Source organism: Sus scrofa, chromosome 17, assembly GCF_000003025.6.
Source record: "Sus scrofa isolate TJ Tabasco breed Duroc chromosome 17, Sscrofa11.1, whole genome shotgun sequence".
NCBI lineage: Eukaryota > Metazoa > Chordata > Mammalia > Artiodactyla > Suidae > Sus > Sus scrofa.
The window spans coordinates 44,051,823-44,079,116 of record NC_010459.5 but is presented as its reverse complement, the minus strand read 5'-3'; the positions used below and the strand labels follow the sequence as shown (position 1 = coordinate 44,079,116).

The 27,294-nt window shown below is 47.5% G+C and overlaps 1 protein-coding gene across 5 annotated transcripts in view; it reads left to right on the top strand.

Moving 5' to 3' along the window:
* Positions 1 to 27,294, top strand: part of CHD6 (chromodomain helicase DNA binding protein 6) — a 217,417-nt gene that overhangs the window by 186,356 nt on the left and 3,767 nt on the right. For 4 of the 5 annotated variants that reach the window (XM_021077871.1, XM_021077869.1, XM_021077870.1 and 1 more), the window contains 9 exons: positions 9,347 to 9,407; positions 10,122 to 10,338; positions 12,017 to 12,225; positions 13,429 to 15,009; positions 17,970 to 18,121; positions 18,491 to 18,697; positions 20,011 to 20,463; positions 22,211 to 22,405; positions 23,339 to 23,458. In XM_021077871.1, the coding sequence (XP_020933530.1) occupies positions 9,347 to 9,407; positions 10,122 to 10,338; positions 12,017 to 12,225; positions 13,429 to 15,009; positions 17,970 to 18,121; positions 18,491 to 18,697; positions 20,011 to 20,463; positions 22,211 to 22,405; positions 23,339 to 23,458 (3,195 nt within the window). The remainder of the gene's footprint in view (positions 1 to 9,346; positions 9,408 to 10,121; positions 10,339 to 12,016; positions 12,226 to 13,428; positions 15,010 to 17,969; positions 18,122 to 18,490; positions 18,698 to 20,010; positions 20,464 to 22,210; positions 22,406 to 23,338; positions 23,459 to 27,294) is intronic. The other variant, XM_021077872.1, reaches the window with a different exon arrangement.

Below are 27,294 nucleotides of genomic sequence, written 5' to 3'. Positions count from 1 at the left end.
TGTCTTTTTGCCTTTTCTAGGGCCACTTCCCTCAGCATATGGAGGTTCCCAGTCTAGGGGTCGAATCGGAGCCCTAACCACCGGCCTATGTCAGAACCACAGCAACCCGGGATCCAAGCCACGTCTGCAACCTACACCACAGCTCACAGCAATGCTGGATCCTTAACCCACTGAGAGAGGGCAGGGATTGAACCCACAACCTCATGGTTCCTAGTTGGATTCATTAACCACTGCGCCACGACAGGAACTCCTGATTTAGCCTTTCTTGTTCCTTTGCCTTTCCATATAAGTTTTAGAATAATCTTATCCATATCTACAAAAATTCTTGCTGGAATTTTTATAGGAATTGCGTTAAACCCATTTATCACTTTGGGGAGAATTGACATTTTTACTATATTGATTTTTCACTGTATTGAAGCTTACTGTATAGCTTTCTGTTTATTTTGATCTTAGATTTCTTTCATGACAGTTTTGTAGCTTTTCAGCAAAGAAGCCCTGTACATGTTAGTAGATTTACATCTAAGTACTTCATGTTCTTTGAAGTGATTGTAAATGATGTTATATTATGTTTATCTTGTATCCTGCAAACTTGCTGAACTCAGTTACTAGTTCGAAGAGATTTTTTTTAGGCTTCTTGAGATTTTTTTTTTTTTTTTTTTTTTTTTGTCTTTTTGCCATTTCTTGGGCCGCTCCCGCGGCATATGGAGGTTCCCAGGCTAGGGGTCCAATCGGAGCTATAGCTGCCGGCCTATGCCAGAGCCACAGCAATGCAGGATCTGAGCCGCGTCTGCAACCCACACCACAGCTCATGGCAACACCGGATCCTTAACCCACTGAGCAAGGCCAGGGATCAAACCCGCAACCTCATGGTTCCTAGTCAGATTTGTTAACCACTGAGCCACGACGGGAACTCCCTTCATGAGATTTTTTTACATCAATAATCATGTCGCCTACAAATAGGGATAGTTTTATTTCTATTTGATCTATAGTCAGAAAGACTGTAGAAGAAAAAATTCAGTCTTTAATCATTGTGTTATGTTAGCCCTAGGCTTTTTGTAGATGTTCTTTATCAAAGATGAAAACCGGAGTTCCTGTTATGGCTCAGTGGGTTACGAACCTGACTAGTATCCATTAATATCTCTGGCCTCGCTCAGTGGGTTAAGGATCCCACGTTGCCTCAAAGTGCTGCAGACGCAACTTGGATCTGGTGTTGCTGTGGCTGTATCTTAGGCCAGCAGCTGTGGCTTATTCAACCCCTAGCCTGGGAACTTTCATATGCCGTGGGCGTGGCCCTAAAAAGACAAAGAGTAAGAGAGAGATGAAAACATTCCCCTCTGTTCCTAGTTTTCTAAGACGTTAATATGAATGGATATTGAATTTTGTCAAATATATTTTTGTACTTCTTGGAGTTCCCGTCATGGTTCCGTGGTTAACGAATCCGACTAGGAACCATGAGGTTGCAGGTTCGATCCCTGCCCTTGTTCAGTGGGTCAAGGATCCGGCGTTGCCGTGAGCTGTGGTGTGGGTTGCAGACGCAGCTTGGATCCTGCGTTGCTGTGGCTGTGGCGTAGGCCAGCGGCTACAGCTCCGATTGGACCCCTAGCCTGGGAACCTCCATATGCCACGGGAGTGGCCCAAGAAACGGCAAAAAGACCAAAAAATAAAATAAATAGGAGTTCCCGTCGTGGCGCAGTGGTTAACGAATCCAACTAGGAACCATGAGGTTGCGGGTTTGGTCCCTGCCCTTGTTAAGGATCCGGCATTGCCGTGAGCTGTGGTGTAGGTTGCAGACGCGGCTCGGATCCCGCGTTGCTGTGGCTCTGGCATAGGCTGGCAGCTCTAGCTCCGATTAGACCGCTAGCCTGGGAACCTCCATATGCCGCGGGAGCGGCCCAAGAAATAGCAAAAAGACAAAAAAATAATAATAATAAAAATAAATAAATAAATAAATAAAACAAATATATTTTTGTACTTCTTAATATGATCATGTGACTCTTCTTATTTAGCTTATAAATACGGTAGATTACATTCATTTCAAATATTGAACCAACCTTGCATCCCTGGATAAATTGGGATGAACTCTACTTGGTCATGGTATATAAATCTTATTGTTGAATTCTGTTTGTTAGTATTTGTTAAGAATTTTTATAGGTATATTCATGAGAGCTGTTGGTCTGTAGTTGTCTTTCTTTATTAAAAATAAAGAAAGCTGAGCTCCAATTCAACCCCTAGCCTGGGTTGTGGCCCTAAAAAGCAAAAAAAGAAAAAAAAAAAAAACTTTTTATTTTTTTTCTCCAATTTTTAATACTTTTTTTATGTAACCATGAACAGTTTATTGGCTTCCTAAAATCTGTTTACCCATTTAGAAAACATCTCTTTACATGCAAATATTACTGTGGAAAACTCTTAAAGACTAACCCATGCCCAATATGAAACATAATTTTTTACCAAAAAAGCCAGTTTGGCAGCTGGGACTTTCATCCCTGATAGGAAGTAATGAGGCCCTCAACCCCACCCGTGGTGTCGGCAAAGACCATGTGGACACCTGAACTTTCATACCTGCCCAATGGTAATGAAAAGCGTAGTTTTGGAAGTCCTAGGCATAGCAATTGGAAGAAGAAGAAATAAAAGGAATCCAAGTTGGAAAAGAGGTACAACTGTCATTGTTTACACATGACATGGTATTACACATAGAAAATCCTAGAGATACAACTACTAGAGCTCATCAGTGAATATTGTAAAGTTTCAGGATATAAAATTAATAAACAGAAATTTCTACATTTCTATACACTAACAATGAAAGATCAGAAAGAGAAATCAAGAAAATAATCCCATTTACCATCTCAACAAAAAGAATAAAATATCTGGGAATAAGCCTACCTAAGGAGGCAAAAGACCTAAAGAAAACTCTAAGACGGTGATGAAAGAAATCAAAGATGATACAAACAGATGAAAAGATAAACCATGTTCTTGGATTAGAAGAATCAATACTGTCAAAATGACTATACTACCCAAGCAATTACAGATTCAATGCAATCCCTATCAAATTACCAACTTCTGCAGAACTAGAACAAAAAATTTTTCAGTCTCAGAGATCTCGGCACTGAAGTGGAGGTGATGGCAGAATTGGTAAAAATAGCCCAAGTTTCCTGATGGTAGTATCAGACTCCTTTTTTTAATTCATCTAGGAAATTAATGCCTTTATTACTTATTTTGCCCCCATCCTTAAAACCTGGGCTATAGAATATAATCAAAAGTAGAAGGATTAGGGTGTTGTTTCTTTCAGATCTTGAGGTAAATAGATTATAAACAGATTAATCTTGACTTCTAGTCCATATGCTAAAATAACAAACGTGGAGGGACAGCCAGCATCTGAACTAGGCCTGCTGTGCCCCCTGTTGTCTCCCACCCCCTGTCCTGTGCTGAAGACACTGGTTGGGTGTTCGCTTCTCCCAGTTCTGTTCTCGGGCAGCTCAGCAGCAGGGCTAAAGAAGCCCAAAGATCCTTTCATCCATAACCGGGATAATTCCTCTACATTAAACAGACCTGGGCATAGGAAGGGGAGTGGTTGGTTGATGGAGAAGCTCAGCACTGCAGGGACCCTAAGGCATGTCTGCATGGCCTCCGTGTTCTGTCCTTTCTGCAGCATCACTGTTGGGGTCATTCCAGGCAGGTTTAGGTACTTCCAGGAATGGGAGGGGGACGTGCTCCTTCCAAGGACGCCCGTGTCATCTCTGGGCGACACTTCCTCATACTAACCCAGAAATCTCGCTCCATGGATTCTGTCTAGATTTAAGATCCCGCAGAGGACAGAACTTCTTTCTTTCCTCTCTGATAGGATTTAAAATTTTTGAGTCCAGCTAACTAGCTACCTTAATCTCTTTAAATCTCTTGTCAGGTGAAATATCCATGGTTTTTCTGCCTTTCTTCAAATCACGTCATCCCCAGACCCCTCGCTTCTCTTGTGTCTTCCAGAGCTCACTGAGCTGTTGTCTTAAAAGGTGACGGTCAGGGGGGTCAGAGAAGCCTAGAATGTTAGCATCAGAAGGGACATTGGAGATGATCTAGTCTAGTCCTTTCCCCCACCCTTTCTCTGTTTTAATGCTGTCAAAAAATGCACAACCTAAAAATTGAGAATTATATTTTATTTGGTGGTGGACTTGGCTGATGACGTAAGCCTGGGAGACAGCCTCTCAGATAGCTCATGGGGACTCTTCCAAAGAGGTTAGGGAGGAGCCAGGCTATATAGGGGGCTTTGCTGATAAACCAGATAGTTAGAACATCAAAAGATTACTGTTAATTAAAGCAGAACAGATATTTCAAGTTAATGAATTTAGTGCCTTTCTGTGTATGTGGAGATGCCTTCATCAGGGCTCATTGAAATCATTCCTTGGATATGCACCTGAGCTATCTAGGGCCAGTATCCTGTTTTTCTCCATCCTGAATCCTCTCAGGGTGCACAGTCAGGTGGCTACAGTGGCTGATGGCTTGATGGCTGCAACATCCTTCGTTTATTGATATGGCAGGTGACTTTTTTGTCCACAGTACTTTTGATTGGTAAACAGTTCACAGATTTCAGATACAGCTGCAGTCAGTGAACCTACAGAGACCTTCCAAGGCAGTTGGTTTGAAAGGTTTTTTTGTTTGGAATGGTCTGGAGCCAAGAGTTGTAAAGGAATTATCATTCTCTATCAAACCTATATAGGGAGATGAATGTCTTTCAACAGAAATAGTAACAAGTATCTGTGTCCTCGTGTTGCCATCAGCAGGTCTTGTCCCTGCTCTGGGCAGGTCCTCTTCCAGGTGCTCCCTGAAGTGGGAGGTCTGTAAAAAGAAGATGAAGTCATACCCGAAGTCAGCCAGGGAGAAACTCCTGTAGGAAAATTTGATGCTTAAAATGGTCAGATCCCATTGTAGGAAAATCAGGACCTGAACAATGACTCTATTCTTGCAAGTTGAGAATTTGAGAGTCTCTCAGCCCAAGTAGTGATTGATGTTCGAGTATAGATGGAATACATCCAGGCTTGCAAAGCACCTCTTACTCTTAGCCCCATTCTAGAGAAAAGGAAGTTCAAGTAGTTTTAATGAGCTACAAAAAAAAGCCATACTAGCCAGAGGACGCAAGAGTGGCTCCTCCTTGCGCAGATCTTTTTCTAAATCCTGTAGTTTTTTCATAATAAAATCTCTGAATTTTATGTCTATGACAGTTGATGTGTATCTACTTTCTACATGAAAGTTATGGAGGTAGTAGGAGACTTGATTATCCTGCAAAAAGAAAAGTGCTGCAGGATCTTTCTCACTGGCTTTTATATATCCTGTTACCTCTGCAAAGAGAGGTCTAATGTCCTGGAGATCTCCATTTCCTTCAACCTGGAACACAAACTTCACCTGGCGGATTCTTTCCCCTGTCTGATTAGGGTCTGGCAGAGTTGGTGACTTTCTTGGTTTCCAACTGTGTTTTAGGAGCACTCATCACACTGCATGGCTAGTGTGTAATTCTGTCTTTCATAACCACCAGAGTGTGGGCTCTACAATGATAAGGATTTCATCTTTTCCATTGTTGGAGCTCCTGAGCGCAGCAGTTCCTGGCAAACAAATGTAGGAAGGCAGCTCTCCCTCTCTCTGTCGGCCTTAGGGTTTTATAACAGCTTGGAGGAAGTTGCCTGGGTCTGTAGGTCTCGGTCTGTGCTGTTGCTGCCACTCATACCCAGACCAAAGAGGAGGGCAGCCAGGCCTGGAGGACCAGCCACCTGCAAGGGAGATCGGCTGTTTTCAGATGAGGAAACAGCCCTAAGCATGGAGCTAAGTTACTCTTAGTGACTAACAGTGATGGATTCAGCCTTGTGTGTCTTCGCTCACCAGAGGCAACATAACACTGTGATTAGAGCTTCTCGCCCAGAGTTAGACCTTCTAGGTTTGAATTCCATCTTCACCACTGAGTAACTGTATGTAATATTAGATGAGATTACCAACTTCCCATTCTGCAGTGTCCTTCTGTTTAAAATGGGTCATTTAGTCATTGAGCATAAAAAAATGAAAAATGCATACAGAGGACTCGGTACAGTATCTGGCAGTTTACTTACCTGGGTCTCAATAGACTTTTGTTGTTATTGTTCCTGTTTGATTGCGTCCTGAAGCCATACTCGGAGAACACACTCCAGTTGAAAGAGAGAAATGGTGATCGGTCATCGAGCCGTTGGGCCTGTGTCTGCATCTCCTCAGTCCCAGCTGCCATATGGTGGGCATTCGCTTTGTGCCAGCATTTGGTTGAACACTTGGCGTAATCAACTTATTTGTGCCTCACAATCACCTTGCAAAGTACTTTTATGTGTTATCTCCCTTCTGCAAATGAAGTAAGCTTGAGAGATTGAAAACTTGCCAAAGGCCAAAGAACAGGCATGCTCACAATGGAGAAATTGCAAGTTCGAGCAGTTTATTGCCTCTGCTTTGACATTCTTCCAGTCAGCACCCTGTGGGACCCTTCACTCTGAAATGATTGAGTCATACCTCTTTTGAGATGAACGCTTCCTTCGGATTGATTCACATAGGCAGAAGCTAGGATACTGAGTGTTCAGCTGCATGCTACAGAGGCAGGCCTTTCCGTGTGTTTCTTACAGTGTTGGTCTGTCACTGCTGTAGCACATCACACATGTTAAATTGGTTATTTGATGTAAGGTTACAGCATCTTTTTCACTTGGATTCCTGGTAAGCCTGGCGGTCTTCTCCTTTCTGTCATTGCTGGAGAGGGGACATACCTCCAAGAGAGGACAGGAGACAGAAAGGTACTTACTGACACCAGAATCTTTCCTTACTTGAGAGTTTGCCCAAAGCCAACAGAAACTGTTTGGGAGACTGGAAAGGAAGCCTGCATGTTGTGTGTGTCTGCCTTGCATCAGGCCAGGAGCCACCCCTGTGGGTTTGAGGTGTGGTGATGCCCACGTCAGCCACCCATACATCAGAAGGAGCACAGTGGCCCTGGCACCTGACTCCTGCCTTTTACAGGCTATAGAACATTTCTCAGTCTGAAGGTGTCTATAACTATGACTTTCAGCCTTCAAAAGGTCTTCATGGATATTGTGAGGATACTCAAAACTGTTCTCTGGAGTTCCCGTCACGGCGCAGTGGTTAACGAATCCGACTAGGAACCATGAGGTTGCGGGTTCGGTCCCTGACCTTGCTCAGTGGCTTAAGGGTCCGGCGTGGCGTGAGCTGTGGTGTAGGTCGCAGACGCGGCTCGGATCCCTCATTGCTGTGGCTCTGGCGTAGGCCGGTGGCTATAGCTCCGACTCGACCCCTAGCCTGGGAACTTCCATATGCCGCGGGAGTGGCCCAAGAAATAGCAAAAAGACCAAAAAAAAGAAAATAATTATCTTCTCTATGGCAGGAAAAGATAGGGTGTGGTTGGTTGGTCTTTGCTTATTTTTAAGGTACCTAAGTAGTAGGAAATGAAATGATGGCATATTCAAGTGCCACTTTAAGATTGGAATGGTTTCCACTCTTCACTGACATCTTATGGTAGGAAACAGTTGTGGCCAAAGAAGAGAGATTAAACTAGTGTTTTCCAATTCTAAATATGTTTTACTCTCTAAGACAGATTTTCACCCAGGACTGTCTTTTGGATAGCTTAGTGGTTAAGAGTGCAGGCTCTCATCAGACTACTGTGTTTGAAACCCAGCTCTGCCCCTTGATAGCTGTATGACCTTGGCAAGTTACAGAACTTCCCAGGGCATGTTCTCTGTGTCTGTAAAGTGGGGATAGTAATTCTTTTTACCTGGTAAAGCAGTTCAAATAACTAAAGAAGATAAGCCATGTAAAGGGCTTTGCACAGTAATGCAGTTCTTGGTAATGTCCACTATTATCCCTAGTCTAATAAGGAAAAAACACATTGTGAAAATGCTCCCCTGCTCCTCTTTGCCTTTTCAGGGTTTTCTCTTTCAGGTCCTTCCACGGTACTGGGGGCCCAAGAGAGTGGTTTGAATTTTAACTATTGCCAGTCTTAGGTGTGTGTCCATCCCACCTGTACTGGGTGACTGCTCTCCTGTGCTGTGTGTTCAGTTCTCTGTGCAGGACCAGACAGTAAATATCTCAGGCCTGAGGGCAAATAGAGTCTCTAACACAGTTTCTCCTTCGCTTCCTTCTCCCTTCACTCTTCCTCCTCCTCTTCTTCCCTGTAAAAATGTAAAAACCATTCTTCGCTTGAGGGCCACACAGAAACAAGCTATAGGCTGCAGGTTGTTTCCCCTTCCTCTGATCTGACCCTGTGCCTGCTGTGGCCAAAGTCACGTATCCTGGGGTTATTCTCACCTGTCATTCAGCTCAAAAGATGCTAGTCAGAGAAACAGTGTCAGGTGGAAGGGTGGGTGAAGTACATGGAGGGGAATTAAAAGGTACAAACTTCCAGTTATAAAATGAGTACGTCGTGGGGATGTGATGTACTGCGTAGGGAATTTAGTCAGTAATACTGGAATAACTGTGGTGACAGATGGTAACTGCCCCCGCGGTGGTGGTGGTGGTGGTGATCATTTTGTAATGTATAAAGATACTGAATCACTGCCTTGTACACCTGAACTGAATGTAATGTTGTAAGTCAACTGTACTTTGGTAAAAGTACAAAGTTTTTATGTTGAAAATGAAATCCAGTTGAAGACTAGCACTATCTCTTCCACATGCTTTATGAATAAGGAGCTTTTAAAGTTCCATTCCTGAGGCCAAGAGAGGGTTCCTTAATCCATTAGAGCCAGCTTGACAAATACTCCAACTTGGATAAGCTCTGTGCCTGTAATATTACTCCAGATTCTGGAGCCTCCGTTTGTGATTTTAATTTTAAATTCTGGAGTTTTGCACCATCAGGTCTCACGTCTGGAGCAGTCATGTTTTAGGAAAACAGCATCCATTACTATGAAGTAAACGCAGCATAATGAACTTGAGCATGACATTTTTCTCACAGCAAAAATCCAAAAATGCGGGCACATGCTTTGTGAAATGACAGTATTAGATGGCGGGTAAAGCAAATATTTAAATTAACAACTGAAATAGTGCATGTGAAATGTAGTTGCCGGGGAGAGCATGCCAGTTCATCATTCTTCAAGCTAATGCTCTATAGGCAGAATCACTTCAAGCAATTGGGGGCGGGGGGAATGCTTATTTTAAATGTACTGCTTTCTGGCTCTCTTAAGACTGGGGGTAAGTAAGCTTCATCTATCAGGGACCGTCTCGATCTTTGAGATGTTCCTGGGCAGGAGATGTCTCTTGTGCATCTCTCCTCTTCCTGTAGAGGGGCTGGCTGTCTGCGCTGGTTTCTTCTGAGTTGCAGTTTTGCTGATGGATTGGCTTCATTTATCCCTAGGAGAGTTCCAGTGATGGAGTTGATGGCCTTTTTGGTGAAAAGAAGGATGACAGCCGGGCAGGTGAGACTGTGTCCTTCTGAAGGCAAAGAAAAGTAAGGTCCCCATTTGTATAGTTATCCTGGAGTTCATGTGTAATTAAAAAAAAAAAAAATCTGTTTTTAAGGAGACTCTTTTTAAAAGTCTCTTAAGTTAATCGTCATCAAACTCTGCCGCGGTCACCTATGGAGCTATAACATGGCCCTGGCTCACTTCCTCCACCCAACATTGAAGTTCAAAGAGAAATGAGGTCAGAGTGGAGGCTGAGAGAAAAAGAAGTCATGGTTTCACTGATGCTTTTCTTTTTAAAGGAAAATTGGGGGTATTTGGCTTGCTTTTTTGTTTGTTTTTCTGAACTCAGACTGAATGGGGGCTTTGGCATTTGAAGGCCCAGCTACACAGAAACCTGTAGTCTAAATGGAGAGGGCCACAGAGGGTCCGCTTATTCCGATGCCTTAGAGCAAGGTCCTGGAATTGGTTCTGCCCCCGCAGACGGGCACGTTTGAATTTGAGGGTGAACAGAGCCAGCCATACCTAAAGCTGCTTCTCAAGCAGAATTGCAGCCCTTGTAAGCTCTGCCTGGTTCCCAGGCTGATTATTAAGCAGCAGCTACTTCCATTAAGTTACCGAATCAACTTTAGTTTTATTTACACATAGTGGAACAACCACCACTGCAAAATCAGTCACCTTTGTTTTAGTTCTGTTTGTAAATACTAATATCTTCACTGATGTTTGAAGCCCAGGATGGCTCCGACCCAGACAAATCGCCCTGGCCAGTTCCATCTGCCCTCACAGCCCGTCTCCGACGCCTAGTCACTGTCTACCAGCGCTGTAACCGCAAGGAGCTCTGCCGACCTGAAATCCTGGGCCCAGGAAACCAAGGATACTGGGTCCAGGAAGAGATGTTCCGGAGAACCTCAGAGATGGATCTCATCAACAAGGAAGCTCAGAAGAGGTAAAAGCCAGTGGCCAAAAGGGCGTGCTGAGCTGCCCACTGGGTAAAGGTGACAAAGGGAATGCTGACAGCTGGAGTGCAGGTGTATCTGATGTTCTCATATGAATTCAGGTTATCTCCAGAACCTATTAATTCCAGCCTCCAACTGCAGGGGTAGCGTCACTCTGACCGGGGGTCTGGAGAGCTCCAGGACACCCTCTGTTCACAGTTTCCATACTTGAGAGATTTTCCAACTTGACCCTCTGCCCTAAGTGGGACCCCAGTCACTGGGGATGTGGTATAAACACCACACTGGCATGTATCAGGTCCTGTTCTTTTAGTAGCAAAGTGCAGTGTGTGCATTGACACGGTCTTATTGTAGCCATCGGTCCTCATCAAGCCTTGGAGAGAAATAAGTACCATGAAATGCCACCCCAGAAGGAAGGAGTTACGTACCCATCTGAGGGTTAAACTAAAAACAGCTGCCGAGGCCAGCATAGGCTAGGCATGGCTCCATGAGCAAAGCTACAGTTCTTTGAGCCTTTATGGCTCTCCATCCTTTTGATGTACAATCCGGCGAATTAAAAGGACACCACATAGTGAACTCAATTACTTTTGTACACGCCTGGCTTTATGAAATTTGGCAGTTGAGGGAGATTTCTCCCACCTAGCCCCAAAGAGAAGAACCAGAGCCCCTTCTTTCCTGCTTCTCACTCTCCCACTGACCCCCTCACCCCACTCTTAGCCAACACCCTCTTGGGGTAGAGTACCGTGCCCATGAGCCCCTGGTAAAGACTGGTGGTATATAATAATCCAGGTCCCTTAAGTTATTATCTCAGTCCTACAGGATATAAAATCTAGAGGCCTGGAGTTCCCATCATGGCTCAGTGGTTAACGAATCCAACTAGGAACTATGAGGTTGCGGGTTCGATCCCTGGCCTTGCTCAGTGGGTTAAGGATCTGGCGTTGCCATGGTGCAGGTAGCAGATTCGGCTCAGATCCCACTTTGCTGTGGCTCTGGCGTAGGCTGGCGGCTACAGCTCCAATTTGACCCCTAGCCTGATAACCCCCATGTGCTGTGGGAGCGGCCCAAGAAATGGCAAAAAGACAAAAAAATAAAATAAAAATATAAAATAAAAAAAAAATAAAATCTAGAGGCCTTTCTGTCCTAAAAAAGATGCATTGTGGGAATGTTCCCACAAGACTAGGAAGAAAGCCAGTGTGAGGTGGCGGTCGATTCCCCTCTTTGGACCAGTTTCTCCGTCTGTAAAATGAAGGATGTGAATTTAATGGTCTGAAAAGTCCCTATAGGATTCTCTGGTTCTGTGTTGTCCTACAGGGGGGAAAATAAGGCAGAATATTTAAGCTTATGTAGTATTTTTAAATTAAAATCTTTATCTCCCACAAGAGGAAATGAAGTAGATAATTTCTAAAATTGATGTACAAATCAAGTACAAACACATCATTTAGAAATGGAGAGGTAAATTCCAGAAAAAAAAAGTTGGAAGTGGCAGTAGGATGATGGGCTGTTTTGTTAGAAGCCACTCTGCCGAACTTAAATAAACCCCAAGACAGACCGGCTCTCTCCTCTCTTGACTTCATGGGATCTCCAGGTAGGCACTCAGTAAGTAGTTGTTGGCTTTTTGTAACAGCCACAAAAAAGGAAGCAGCTCACTCTCCCTTTCTGGTTGAACACAAGGTGGACCAGGAGAGAGCAAGCGGACTTCTGCAGAGCAGTATCCTCCTTCGGTGTCGTTTATGATCAAGAGAAGAAAACCTTCGACTGGACTCAGTTTCGCATCATCTCCCGTTTGGACAAGAAGTCGGACGAGAGCCTGGAGCACTATTTCCACAGCTTTGTGGCCATGTGCCGCACCGTCTGCCGTCTGCCAGCGTGGAAGGATGGTGGTGAGGAACCTCTCTGTCACTTTATCCCAGGTGGGACAAGGAGAGAACCTGCTTAAGTTCAAGGTACAGAGTTACTTTAGGTGTCACTATAGCTGTGGAGCCTACGTGAAGAATTCAAGTAAAGGCAGTGGGTTTTGGCAGGCCCTAGTGGCCTAGTGGGTTTAAGGATCCGGCATTGTCACTGCTAGGGCGTGGGTTCAGTTCCTGGCCCTGGAACTTCTGCATGCTGCAGGCACAGACAAAAAAAAAAAAAAAAAAAAGGCAAGTGGGTTTTTATATATCTATGAACTTCTAATTGAATCCACCCTCATAAAAATCTCTCTCCTAAAAATGATGTATCTCCAAAAATTGAAATTTAGATTAAAATGTCACAAATATCAACAAACTACTATTACTTACCTTTTCCAATGTGTGCTTTTTAAGTCTCAGAAATGTATTCTCCTGTGAGCTTTGCACCTTCCTTAGATAAAATCTCAACTGTTTTCTTATGTGTGGACTTGACCTGTGGCAAATAAGTGGCTGTCATGTTTTTAAACATCCCATGCTCCTATAGAGAGCCCTTCTGAGCAGTTTCTTCTTGGTTGGAATTTGCAGCAGCTTCCTCCTAGTCCCTCTTCTGCCTCGTTCTAATAGATGAACTCGCTCTGGACCATATGACTAGGACACCTGAAACAGTCATTGAGCCCACTCGGGGTGGGTTCTGGGCTGGCAGCAGCACGTACACCTACCCCTGTGTGGCCCATTTAGGCTGTTTTCATTAAAAGCAGGCAGCTGCATAGGGAAAGATCTGGACCTTGGAGTCAGGCTGACAAGACCTGGGCTAGAATCCTGGTTCTGCCACCTTGAGTAAGTTAGCTTATCTGAGCCTCCTTCCTCATCCTCGAACAGCAGTGCTGATGGTATAGCACAGAGTTTTTGTGAGAACTGAATAGCATACATAAAGTACCTGGTAGAACATGCTTACTGACGGGGGACTAATATTTCCAGAACCGGGTTCTCACGCCCTTCCTTCACCCTCACTGAGTCTGTCTTTGTTTCATAAACACCGTCCAAAAGCTTTTCATTTTAGCAAGGCTACACATTTAAGGCCGCCTTGCTGAGGACCCAGGGGGTTAAGCTGTGGGATGACAGGTGCAGGGGCTCAGGTGGGCAGGAAGCGCAGGAGGGCCTCCTTAGTGACAGGCTCTATGCTTACTTCTCCAGGCCCTCCCGATCCCAGCATCTACGTTGAACCCATCACTGAAGAACGGGCCGCGAGAACCCTGTACCGCATTGAACTGTTACGGAAGATTCGGGAGCAGGTGCTGAAGTGCCCTCAGCTGCACGAGCGCCTGCAGCTCTGCAGGCCCAGCCTCTACCTCCCCGTCTGGTGGGAGTGCGGGAAGCACGATCGGGACCTGCTGATCGGCACTGCCAAGCACGGGCTGAGCCGCACGGACTATTACATCATGACTGACCCCCAGCTGTCCTTCCTGGACGCCTACAGAAACTATGCCCAGCACAAAAGAACCGACGCCCAGGCGCCAGAAAGTCTCTGTTGCCTTTACCAGACCAACTCCAAACTATATGAATCTCTTACGTATACTCAAATGAGCAGGACTTCTGAGTCCCTTGAAAATGAACCTGAGAATCTAGTGAAACTCGAAGGTAGGGATGATCATCTTGGTCTGCCCAGGAACAGCTTATCTGACATGACTTGTGAAAACTTTATTTCTAAAGTTCAGGATGTCATTTCCATCACCCATGAGGAAAGTCTGCTGCCTGAGTCCTTGGAGAGCATGATGTATGGCAGGAAGGCTCTGGGCCAGGGGCCAGGCCCTTTTCAGGAGAGCCCAGGTACCAGTGCGGAGTCCAGACAAGAAGCTTTGGCCATCTCGGCAAGCAAAGATGGGAACTGCCAGCCCGGTGGCCATGAGGCAGATATAGCCTCAGGCCCCTCTTTTATGGATACTTTAGAAGCAGGAGTTGCTCAGATGAACATTAAAAATGGAAAACATTTGTTGATGTCTCTCTCAAAGGAAGGGGAACTCTGCTGCAGCGAGGCAGGGCAGAGACCTGAAAGCATTGGGCAGCTGGAGCCCAAATGCTTAGCCTCCCCTTCCTTGGATCAAGGAAGTGAGAGCGGGTTTGTAGACATGTGCAATCTGAGTGTCTGTGACTCCAAAAGAAACCTGTCATCAGATCAGCAGTTAATTGATTTATTAGAAAACAAAAGTTTAGAAAGTAAATTGATTTTGAGTCAGAACCACAGTGATGAGGAGGAGGAAGAGGAGGAAAACGAGGAGGAAAACCTAGACCTGGTCACCAGCATGCGGGAGAGGCCGGAGGTGTCACCTCTCACCGAGCCCGCTGCTCACAGGGCAGGAGAGAAGAGCCGCGGCTTCCTTGCAGACGAAGCCAAGAAAGCAAGCCTGGAGGCCAGGAGCCAGCACCCTGGGCCGCAGGGCACTTTTCTCCCTGCAGCCTGTCAGTGTCACTGCAAACACACGGAGAGGTGGATGCATGGCCTGGAGAGCGACGAGTTTGAAGTAGAGAAACCCCCGGGTTATAACCCAGACCCGTACAGAAGCAAAGCCAGCAGTGTCACAACGGAGGGTGAGCCCCCTGCCGTCCCCTCAGAGCTGTTTCAGGTGAAGCATGAACTTCTAAAAGAACCCTGGAAGGAAAGTGCAGAAGGAAAGCAAGGGTTTCCTGCGTATCCCGAAGGGAATGAGCTCAAGTTGGAAGATATGGATTTTGAGAGTAAAGATGATTATGATAGAGACGGAAACTGCCAGAGTCAAGGTACAGTGGGTAGGATCTTATATTTTGGATAAGCCAGTTCTCACAAGACAGGGCAAGTGAATGGAGGATGTTAAGAGTTTTACAGCTTCTGGGGAGTTCCCACTGTGTTTCAGTGGGTTAAAAACCCAAATAGTATCCACGACGATGCAGGTTTGATCCCTGGGCTCACTCAGTGGGTTAAAGGATCTAGCATTGCTGTGATCTGTGGTGTAGGTTGCAGATGCAGCTCGGATCCTGCATTGCTGTGGCTGTTTCAGAGGCCGGCAGCTGCAGCTCCGATTTGGCCCCTAGCCTGGGAATTTCCATTTGCCACGGATGTGGCCCTTAAAAAAAAAGAGAGAGGGAGAGTTTTATACATGCTGAAATGGGCCTTCTGACACTCACCATGCATTTAGAACCAAAGGTCTCAGGTCTTGCTCTGAAAATGAGAAGAACGGCTTGACTGATCATTCCAGAAAATCGAAGGTGATTATAGACGTGGTAGCCCCTTTGCTGCGTCAGCTGTGTGGTCTGGGCCTGGGCTGTGTGCTATCACTTGATGGATGCCAGGTGCGGCATCAAGGGGAAGCAGTTAGTTCTTCCACTAGGTAAGGTGCTTCAAACTGGGTAAAAGAGAACAGCCTGGGAGTGTCAGGAACTTGTAAGTTAATATAGGTGCAGTTAATTTTTTAGGAATGCTACAAAAATACAAATCAATGTGTCCTTTATTAATTTAAGCAAAGATAGTGCCATTTATCCACGTTGTCGTCAAAGCCCTGTAGTGTAATGTCGGTACATTGAGCTGAGAGTTCTTTTAGTAACTCAACAGAGAAAAGAATTACCAAATTACAAGCAACTCAACAAAAATAATAGATTTGATCCTTTTTTAAAAATTAATTTCAGCGCTTTATTTTCTTTATTTTAATAAATGTTATTGGACGGAGCATAGGTGAGATGAAATCTTGGATAAGGGTTCAAGGTAGAAGGGACTGAAATGTTGAGGATCTCGGTGACCCGGAGGTGTGTCTGTACCTTTCAAGGATCTGAATACAGTGGTTGGAGATCCTGAGCAACAACAAATGGTCTTTCACTTTTTCACTGTGTTTTCCTGTCTTCAGGCCCAAAAGGGCGTATTAGGGTGAACAAAAAAACAGTTCTCTTTATCCTGGGAAATGCAGACAGTCAGGTAGCACAGGGTGTAGAAGAGCGTGGCTGAGGGAGAGCCGCCCCAGCGCCTGGGTCCCTTGGTGGCCGTGCTGGCCTTGCTACGCAGGGGAAGGCAGCAGGGAACTGCCTAAGTTCTGGTGAGCGTCGTGCACACTCAAGGTTGGGGGGCTCCCATGTACCAGTGCTTTTCAAGGGGCTTTTGCAGACCCCACAAGGGGTCTGCCACACAGGAGATGCGGAATAGGTGGGGCGGAGAGGGTTCGCCCTATTTCTGAGACTAGAAACCCACAGCTGAAGCAGCAGCAATTGGCACGGCTGTCATGTCCAGCCCCCTGGTCTCCTGGCTCCTCTTCCAGGGTTTTCTCACTCACATTCTGCTTTTCTCTTAAAACTTAAATTCAGCTTCTCTGCTTATGTATAACTTTCAGTGGCGCTCCCCACAGGATCTAGAATGAAATTTGAATTTTCTGCCATGGCCTACAGAGCTTGGCGTGACTAGGTGATCCTGCCCTCCAGCCTCCTCTTTGTCCCTGTCCTGGGCTGTCCCTTTCCTCTGCGTGTCCAGAGCACCCTTCCCCCGCTGCCTCCTCATCTTCCTAGGTGGTCTTTCTGTCAAGAGGCCCTGTGTACCAGCCTGTGCTCCTATCAGTGGGTTCCCTCTCATCCCCCACCCTGGCACCTGGTTTCTTTCCCTTTGTAGCCCTCCCCCGGTTTGTAATTGTAACTCTTCACTTATTCTTAGTGCGTTTTCCTGTCTTTCCCTCCTGAAGCTGTAGGAGCCTTACAGCATCTGTGCCTGGTTATCCTTGAATCCTCTGGCCTAAAAGGCCCTGCGCCTGCCAGCCCCCCAGGAGACATGTTGCTCAGTCAAAAGTGCTATCTGCACATTTATTTATTTCAGAGGTGGACATTCCTTGTCATTTCATCACGGAGAGGTTCACAACTTCTCTGGGGTGTTGCACTGTGCTCAGTTCACTCCCTGTCGTCACCGTTAAGCGGATCTTTGCAGTTTTCATTTCACAGTGATAACAGGCCTTCACCACTGAAGAGTGAAAGAATGAGTCGCATTTCCGTTTCTTCCCATCAGTGAAGTAATTTAAATGTTGTAGGTTTCTTTGCAACATTTTTTGCGGAAATGGGGTCCATTTTACCTCGTTGTCAGTTTCAGGACTTTTCATCCTTCCTCATTAATATCAGCCACTTGCTGTGTTCCCGTTCCTGGATTGTCCCTTCGAATGTACCAGAGTATAATTTTTGCACTCCTCGTCCACTACAGCAAACGTGAAGCTTCTTTGTGGTCGTTAAACTTTGTTGTTGTTGTTTGTGAATATAAATGCCTAAATGAGTAGCCCTGGAGAAAAATCTGCCTGTATGGCTGAACTGATACAGTTCTCCTAGAAATAGAAGCCATGGTAATTAGGGAATCTGGGGTTGGTAGATGCAAACTGTTACATTTAGAATGGATAAGCAATGAGGGTCTACTATACAGCACAGGGATCTATGTCCAATCTCTTGGTATAGAACATGATGGAAGATATTGTGGGGAAACGAATGTATATATATGTGTGTGTGCATGTGTTTGACTGGGTCATTATACTTTAAAAATAAATTATAATTTTATACTTTATAAATTTATAGCAGAAATTAGCAGTAACTCTGCGACTCCACTATAATTTTTTAAAAAATCAATTTAAAATAAATCAGTGCTGAATTCTCCTGGGGTGCAGCAGGCTGCAGATCAGATCAGCCATCCTGATCTTTCAGATCAGTTACCTCCCAGGTGCCAAATTCATTTTTGTCGCTTTTCTTCCCAGATTATCCAGGGAAATACTCTGAGGAAGAGAGCAAGAGCTCAGCCTCGGGCATCGCGGGAGACCTCGGGGAGGACCTCCAGGAGGTGCGGGCTCCCACCATCGCTCAGCTGCTCCAGGAGAAAACCCTCTACTCCTTCTCCGAGTGGCCAAAGGTACCTCCCAGAACCGGCCTTCTCCACCCCAAGCATCCTCAGCTTTGCATTCTTTACTTTAAACCACTTAGGATAGGTCTGAGTAACAGGCGCAGAGAGGTATTAGTTATGTGCCGTTAAAGGTTTATGCACCTAATGAGACCATAAGACAAAAGTGTTCACTTGTCTTCATATTTACAGTGCTGTGGCTTTAACCGACATTGTCCAGACTGTAGCATTTATTTTAAGACTTGTGAAGTGAGTACATTTGTCTGTGCCCTTTGCTAATCAACTCCTTCTGGTTAGAAAACTTGCCACTTGATTTCAAGGGACTTTGTGAATTTGGGTAACTTGGTACTTATTCCCCTGAGCTTTCGTTCTTTTTTATAGGATCGTGTGATCATCAACCGCCTCGATAATATCTGCCACCTGGTGTTAAAGGGAAAGTGGCCCTCCACCCAGCAGTACGAGCCCTCGGCCATGCTGCCCACCCCTGTGTTAACCAGCAGTGCTGGTTCCCGGAGCAGCCTCTCGGAGCCAGAGGCCACAGAACACAGCTTCAGCAATGGCGCAGCGTTGGTGGCCCAGATGCAAAAGGTAAGGCCGCAAGAATGCTGGTGACCTTGAAACAAGGAAGGGGGACACTGTACTTGATTGAGTCATTCATTCAACAAATGCTTACTGAGTGGGTAGGATTTTTTTTTTAAATAAAGCAATGGTGTTAATGGAGCCATCTAGATTTTATCCAGTAGGCAGAAGAGGCTATTAAAGGTTTTGGAGGGGGATGTGCTTGATGAAAGTACATCAGCAGCTCAGCTGGGGTGGTGTGCAAGTTCATGAGGGAGGAGGGTCCGGAAGGAGGTGAACCTCAGGGGCTGGGAGGCAGGTGGGCATCTGAGAGAGCGATTAGGTCCTAGACTAGCCCACTGGCCGAGTGGATCCAAAGAAGAGAGGGAATTGCCAGGCGTGGCGTGAAACGGATGAATGCGTGAGGAAAGGGAGGCGTGGATGGGTTGGGATGTTCAGCACTTGGGCAACTGAAAGTAGTGGCAGCAGATGGAAATTAAGGAAATCAAAGCAGGAAAGAGTGCTCTAAACTCACACCTAAAACTCAAGTTTGAGGGACATGATCACACCAGCTCTCACTCTCAGCCGTGCGTTGGACTCCACTGGAGACCTTGAAAAGCTATAGATTCTGGAGTTCCCACTGTGACTCAGCTGGTTAAGAATCCAACTAGTATCCGTGAGGATGCAGGTTTGATCCCTGGCCTTGCTCGGTGGGTTAAGGATCCAGCATCAACACAAGCTGCAGCATAGGTCCCAGATGCAGTCCAGATGCGGCACTGCTGTGGCTGTGGTGTAGGCACTTCCATATGCCATGGGTGCGGCCCTAAAAAGGAAAGCTACAGATTCAGAATTCTTTTTTTTTTTTTTTTAGGGCCACACCCGCAGCGTATGGAAGTTCCCAGGCTAGCGGTCAAATCAGAGCTGTAGCCGCCAGCCACAGCCACAGCCACAGCCACAGTAATAGTAATGCCAGATCCGAGCTTCGTCTTCAACCTACACCACAGCTCACAGCAATGTCGGATCCTTAACCCACTGAGCGAGGGCCAGGGATTGAACCTGCGTCCTCATGGATACTAGTCAGATTTATTTCCGCTGAGCAATGGGAATTCCTGGGAATTGTTTTTAAACTTTTCAATTGATTCAGAGGTACCGCTGAGGCTGAGATTCCTTACACCAAAGTCTTTTAACAAACTGCCCAGGTAATTTAGCACTAAAGTTTGAGAAGGCTTGAGTTAGAAGATCTTCTAAGAAGCTGATTATGAGGCCTAAGGAACTTGGGCCTGGAGAAAGAGCAGACAGTCAGCCACAGAGTTGGATCTCAAACCTCTCCTGTGTGTTCGCAGGAGAGCTTCTTGGCTCCGGTTTTCGCAAAGGATGAACAGAAGCACCGGCGTCCTTATGAGTTTGAGGTGGAGAGGGAGGCAAAGACTCGGAGCCTGGAGCAGTTCTCTGCCCCCCATGGGCACCCCCCCATTGTCCTCAACGGCTGGCATGGAGAGTCAGCCATCGACCTGTCCTGCACGTCGGAGGGGTCCCCAGGAGCCACACCCCCTTTCCCAGTGAGCGCCAGCACCCCTAAGATGGGGGCTATCGGCTCGCTTCAAGGAGCCCTTGGCATGGACTTGTCTGGGATTCTGCAGGCTGGCCTCATCCATCCAGTGACCGGACAGATCGTCAACGGAAGCCTCAGGAGAGACGATGCTGCCACGAGGAGGCGGAGAGGGCGACGGAAACCTGTTGACGGAGGGGTGGACCTCATCTTCCTGAAGGAGCAGACACTTCAGGCGGGAATCTTGGTGGGTATATGAGGCCATTAGGTACAGCTGGCGACCGCTGTACACTGAACAGCAAACTCCTCTTCCTCAGGCACAACGATTTTTCATTTGTAAATCTCTTATCCCTATTTCGGTTGTCCTACTTACCTTTTGTTGTCAACAGTTGCTCTCAACTTTTCTAGAAATAAATAGGTATTAGTCCATCGAGGACTCTTAACCCACACGCAGCCCAGAAAGACGAGCCAGGAGTCTCTTCTTTTCAGAAAGCAGCAGCCCAGCTCCAGTGTCTCGGAAGAGCGCCTGGGGAGCGAACGAGCAAAGCCAACAGCAATCATTACATGTGGCGGCTGTGCTCCAGGTCGGCGGGCTTTCCAGGAGCTGGGATTTGGGAGCAGGAACAGGAGTCGGGGAGTTCTGAACGTTAACCCTTGATCACCGAGCCCCACTTGGCTCCTCTGTAAAGTGCGGTCGCAGCATCTCCCTGTGAGGGTCACCGAGATTCACTAAGACGTTCTCAGCTCAGAGATCTTCATAAAACAGGAAAGGTCAGAAGCTGCACACCTGGCCGGAGAGGCCCTCCGACGTTGCTTCATGTGTCGGGGGTTTCTGACTTTTCTCTGTATTTTGGTTTTTTCCATTTACTGAATTTTGAGCTCCAAAACAGGAATCATATTTACCGTTTTCTTATTTTAAAGGGAATAATAACGAACAGTATTTATCGAGTGCTTCATATGTGCCAGGCACCGTGGTCAGAGTTTGACCTGATGGTCCTGTATGTTTTTCACAACAACCCTGCAAGGTGTTGTTACTATTCCCATTTTGTAGATGAGGAAACAGAGGCTCACAAGCATTAAATACTTTGCCCAAGATTGTGCACGTAGTAGATGGCAGATCGGGACACCAAACCAAGGACTTGATTCTCTAGAGCCGGAGAGCAATGCTGTGTTATCTGGTGTATGTCTCCCTCTTCAGCTTCCTCTGTAATTTAGGAAGCTAAAATGTTAGGTTCTTTCCCAGTCCAATTCTGTTAAGTCTCTGTTTTTTAATTTGTTTTTTGGTGGTGGCGTGTAGCGGCTCGATGTGGGATCTCAGTTCCCAGATCAGGGATTAAACCCAAGTTGCAGTGGTGAAAGTTCTGAGTCCTAACCACTAGACCACCCAGGGAACTCCCCAATCTTTCAGGTCTTTAAGAAGCCTGTCTCATTGTTTCAGAGGGGCAAAGCCATATTTCCTGTAATGATTGTAGAGTTCCAGTAGAAGGAGTGAACTTTCTTTCCTTGGGCCTGCAAGTATTTTGGAACACATGTTATGCAGACGTTTATTTTGCACCAACAGTGTACTTTATCAGTAGACCCAATACCTGGACAAGGGCCAGTAGGGCAGGCGTTTGCAGTGTGGAGCAAGGACCAAGTGAGTCGGATGCCATGTGGCGTTCTCTGTTGTGTGAATACCTGTGAAGAGGGCCGTGGGGGAGCAGGAGTGGAGTGGCCCATGTGGCCGGGACTGTCAGTGACAGTGACAAAAGCAGCAACGTGGAACCTGAGCCGATGAGATGGCATGAAAGTCTAGGACGTAGACGAGAGGGGAGAGGAGCAGCCCTGTGGAGGGGACCCCCGACGTGGACAAGAGATTGCGTGGGGGATTGCTGTTCAGGTGCAGGCGGGTAACAGCCTGGGGACAGATTCAAAGGGCCTCCGCGTTGCCCTTTGAGAAACTAGCTTTTGTTCTGTCATGACGAGCTGCACATGCTTGTTTTCCCTTTGCCCAGGAGGTCCACGAAGACCCAGGGCAGACTCCCCTGAGCACCTCACACCCCCCTGAAGGGCCAGTGCCTGCCACGTCGACCCCGGAGCCAGCCCCGGCAGCCGGCAGCCAGGCCGAGAAGGCCATGCCCGGCAGGAGCCTGCTGGACTGGCTGCGGCAGCAGGCCGACTACTCCTTGGAAGTTCCTGGCTTCGGCGCAGTAAGTGTGTGTCGGGCTGCAGAGACCCCCCATTTACTTCCCGCCGGCCGGTGCCGCTTTGACAAGGAGGATGCTGAGGAAGACTGGGGCCTAGCAAGTCCGAGAAAGCTGTGTCTGCCAAGAATGTCATTTTAAAGTGGAGGGAAAAAAGTTTTAAATTCTGATTAAGTTTTCCAGTAACAGAAATTACATCCCACGTCAGAAATGCTGTGCCAGAAAGTAGACATGCAACATCTTAAGACGATAGAACTTGCCTAAGCTCAGACCTCTCTTCCCTCCAGAATTACCACATCCATAAGCTCACAGAGAATTCTTTGGGTTGCGTAAGTGCTGCCACTTCATGAAAACGTTCCTGTATATTCCTTCAAGTTAATGGTGGTATGTTAGTTCTAGTTACTGCTTTGGGATTTTTCCTCAACTCCTTTTACCGCCTCTGCAGATGAGGAATCTGAGCACTGGAGTCTTCTCGTTTTTCTTTTCTCATTTGCTTGTCCACTCCACCACCATCTTTGTCCTGGGTTCATCTCATTAGTAAGATAAGGAGGTGGAAAGCCCACCAGAAAAGGAGAACGCATTCACAGAGGCACAGCCTCCAAAGACAGACGAAACCCACCAGGGAGGTAGCAGTGAAGAGAATGATTCAGAGGGGAGGGCTAGGGATTAAGCTGTACCCAGAGACACTGGTGGGTCAGCCAGGCGCTCTAGGCTAGGCTGGAGGGCCGGGAGGCCCCCACCGGAGGCCTGTTCTCCAGCTTGCTTCAAGGAGAGAGCCTAGGTGAGGGCCGGGTGGCTGTTTCCTTCAGCCTAACCCGATGGGTCCTGTGCAGAGGGCCGTGAATGAGAGAACAGCAGAAGCGACTGAAAGGCACTGTCCTCATCAGAAGAATCAGAGGCAGAATGTTCTTGTAATGTTGGTTTCCATTTACCTCCTAGAATTTTTCAGACAAACCAAAGCAGAGGAGGCCACGCTGTAAGGAACCTGGAAAGTTAGACGTCAGCTGCCTGAGCGGGGAAGAAAGGGTTCCTGCTGTCCCCAAGGAGCCAGGCCTGAGGGTAAGGAACAGGGACAACCGGCTGGACCCCAGCCTTGCAGCAGCTCCGGCTGGGGCGGGGGAGGGAGGTAGCTGCGCAGCCTTCTTCCTGAGAGGGCAGGGGCAGCACGGGAGGCTGCCAAGTAGTGATGAGGGGTGATGGGTGTTCTGACCAGCAGTGTGACTTCTGTGACATTTATGTTCAGTCTTTACCTCTGAAACTTTTGGTTTAAGTTGTACTTAAACCATCCTCAAAGCTTAATCCCCTGCCCCTTCCCCCCCGCAATTTTAGAGAGTTCAGGGAAAATTACCTTTAACTCTTATCAGGAGTCTGTTTCCAGTGTTTTACAAACTGTGCTATTGGAAATTTTCATTTTCCAACCTAAGTTTCTCTGGCTACCATTTAAGACATTTCCTCCTAGTCTGTCCTCGCTGGCAATGAAAAACAGCTGACTCCAAGCACTGCCCTTTTCCTATTATAGAATCATGAGCCTGGAAGAGACTTCAAAGACATCTGCAGATACTTGTAGTAGAAGGAATCTGAGTTAATTATAGTTTACAGATGACTACAAATTTGGACTAGAAAACTCACAACCTCTAGGGGGCGGTAATAACATTTCAACCAGAAAATGTGTTGAGCTTGGGCAAATGATACACAAATGTGCTTTTAACCTCCTTGAAGTGCCTTCTGCCCAAATAGGGTGCTTCTAAAGAGCCTCGTGGGGATCTGCCCTTCCTGGGTTGTCCTTGAAGCTCGCTGGCTGTCCTGAACTCCTTCCTCAGTCCTCTGCCAGCTCCAGCTTTCCTGGGTATGAACTCCCTCCTTGGTGGGATTTCCTGGATGCGGTTTCTTTTTTTAGCTCCAAGAGACCACCCACCCTAGTCATTTCCTCCTTGGGCAGAAAGAAGTTGTTACTTAATGTTCTCAAGGAGCTTGTTTCTGATTTGGCCCCTGGAGGATTGCTCTTCTAGCAGCTCGGCAAACATGACCGCCCTCGTACTGCTGCAGCCACTCAGGGACGGAGGTGGAGCCGGGCTACTTTTGAGAAAGTTTGGCGTGATGGAAAAGCTGTCCTCTCTTGCTTTATTCTCCGCAACACACCACCACCGCCCTCAGACGCAGTTACACAGTCCAGGCTGGTTGCACATTGGTTCCCATCACTCTGTCTTGGCCCCTGCACATGGCCTGCCCGCGCTGTCCCTTTGTCATAGCACACAGGGTCACGCTGGTCGTCCAGGAGAGCCCTCCAGTTCTTACTTGGTTGAGTCTCTGAGCTCTTGGTGTAGTGACTTGTCAGAAAAACCACAGGGTTTCCCCCTTGGCTTCCCATTTCTTACAACACCTCGAACAATTTCCCTCACACTCTCTAGAAATTAACGTTCATCACCCCCTCCCCCCAGAGATGCTGATCCTTTGCCAGAAAACTCATTTGTGAGCTGTTCTCGCAAGCCAGCTTCTTACCAGAGCTGGGCTTTCCCTCCTTTGTTAAGTAAACACAACAACAAGAAGCCCTGCCTTGGGAAGGCATGGAACCGCTTGTCCTCCTGGTCCTCGGGACTGTGCAGCCTTCCCGCGTCCCCTCAGCCGTGTCTCCCAAGGTCCCTCCACCCCCACCCCCCCCAGGACCAGAGCCTCTGAGGTGTGCTGCACTCCTTGTCTCTCTTAGAGACCCTAGCATTTCTTCTAGAAACACATCCGGATCCCACAAGGAACTTCTGCCTTCCTTCAGCCCCTTCTGCATGTGTGCGCTGGAGCTCGGCTGGCAAGTCCCAGAGACTTAGCATCGCACAGGCCACAGTCAGGCTCAGGGATTCAGCTTTAAGAAGGCCCAGGACATGTGGTTGCTCATTATTAAGTGTGTGTATGCACACACACATGCCTCATGTATGTTATGTGTGAAATTAGATTTGTTTTATGTACTTGGGTGTGGGGTGTTTGGGGGGCTTGTTTCTTAGCCATTTGGCGGTGAGTTGCAGAGGTGTCGTGTCATCCCTACAGAAGTACTTCAGCTGTGACTCCTGAGAATGTTTTCCCACATAACCAGTACCATTCTCGCACACGTCAATATGAATAACATCTTGTAGCTAGCCCACGTTCGTATTTCCTCACTTGTCCCCAAAATGTCTTTCAGAGCTAGTTTCTGTTGTGTTCGTTTTTAGGAGTTTAACCCGGGATCCACATGCTGCATGTAGTTGTTAGGTCTCTTTCCATTCAGGGGTATTCGTTGGCTGAACCTACTCATCTTCCCGGGAGGAGTAAGGAGATTTCGGTTGCCACCTCCTTCTCCACCTCTACCCAGGAGTGAGGTTTCAGAGCTGGAATCGCAGGCCTTGGAATCAATGCTGCCATGAATTGGTGAAGAAGGCTGTCCTTGGGTCGGAGTGCCCAAGCAGTCCCCTGGAAGGGCAGACCTGCCCCCAGTGTTGCTGAGTGTCTTCCTCTCCTTCCCTTCCATCCCCTTGCCCTCCCCCAGCCTCCCCTGGGAGAGGAAGCAGGTTTGTTCCCAGGGAGTAATTACCAGGAGGGAGAGCTGCCAAAGCCCAGCTTGGCCGCTGTGTGTGGTCGCCGAGCTGGCGGGGTGGGGGCACCTGCCGGGGCGGGGCAGCCATGGGCCAGCTAGAGTGACTGCCTCCCACACGAGCAGTGGGGCAAACCTCCTCTGCCAGCCTGCCACGCTCTCCACCGTGGAGGAACCCCTGCTCTTCACCCCAGGGGCCTTTCTGCTGCCACTCTCCCCTCTGAAGGGGAGGAGGCGGCCAGCCTGGGCCTGCTGGGAAGTTCCCAGGTCTGCACGGGCCCGGTGTTGTCTGCATCGGTGGTTCCAGACAAGGGCGGAAACGTCCTGATGCCTGAGGAGCACGACCTGAAGTCGACGAGCAGGACCACGGGGACCAAAGGCTGCCTGGAGTGAGCGCTCCAGCTCCAGATGCCCTGATGAGCTCAAGAGAAAGTATGCTGAAGAATGTCTGCCTTGTAGTAGAGAGTTTGAAAAGAAGATGAAGGCATCGTTCCTCAGGCTGGCGTTTCTTTTCTCCCCAACAGAAAGACTTCTGAAATTGAACGTGCCCTCCCACTGGAAAGGGAAGGGGGGAGTTAGGACAGAGCAGTTGGAGGTCGCAAGGAGAAAGACACACCTGGGCCCTGTCCCTGGCTCTTGGCTATGGCTGTGCTGCAGGGAAGAGGGCTTGGGAAGCCTTGTGGTCAAGTTGTGGTGACTGTAACCGGGCCCCAGGCTGAGGATGTGCCCAGCCGGGGCCTGAGGCTGTGGACTCCCCAGAATGAGGTGCTCTGCACTAGTGGGCCAAGATAGACTGGTAGGAAGTGGTGCCATTGGCCTGGCCCCGATCCGTCACATCTGACTGTCTCTCCAGAAGCAGGAGCCAGGCGGGAGTTGTTACCAGTCATCATCCCCAGTCCCAAGCAGCAGCTGCCCGGCACCCTGCTGAGCCAAGCTAGCTTGGCAAAGTACTGGTGGCCTCTCGGGAGTGGGAGTAAGACGGGTGGGCTGGGGCCACAGGGCCTGGGCTCTCACGCCGCCTCTGTCCCTGACCAGCTGTCCCTCAGGGCATGTTCTGCCCCCCTCGGCTTGGCGGAGAGAAGGCAGACTGAACACGACAGTACCAGAGGTTCCTCCCCTTCAGCTTTGCTAAACCAAGGCTTTTTGAAAAGTGTTTTCTTCTTTTTCCAGAGTTGAGCGTCCTAAAGCTTTTTTCCCACGATGACCTGGCTTTTCTTTACTATCCTTTGGGAAATTGAAGGGCAGGTATAGGACCTCAAAACTAACATTATTTCTGGGGAACTGAGAACATTCAAGTGCACGTTTTTCACGTATCCGTGACCCTGTGAACTGCCTGTAA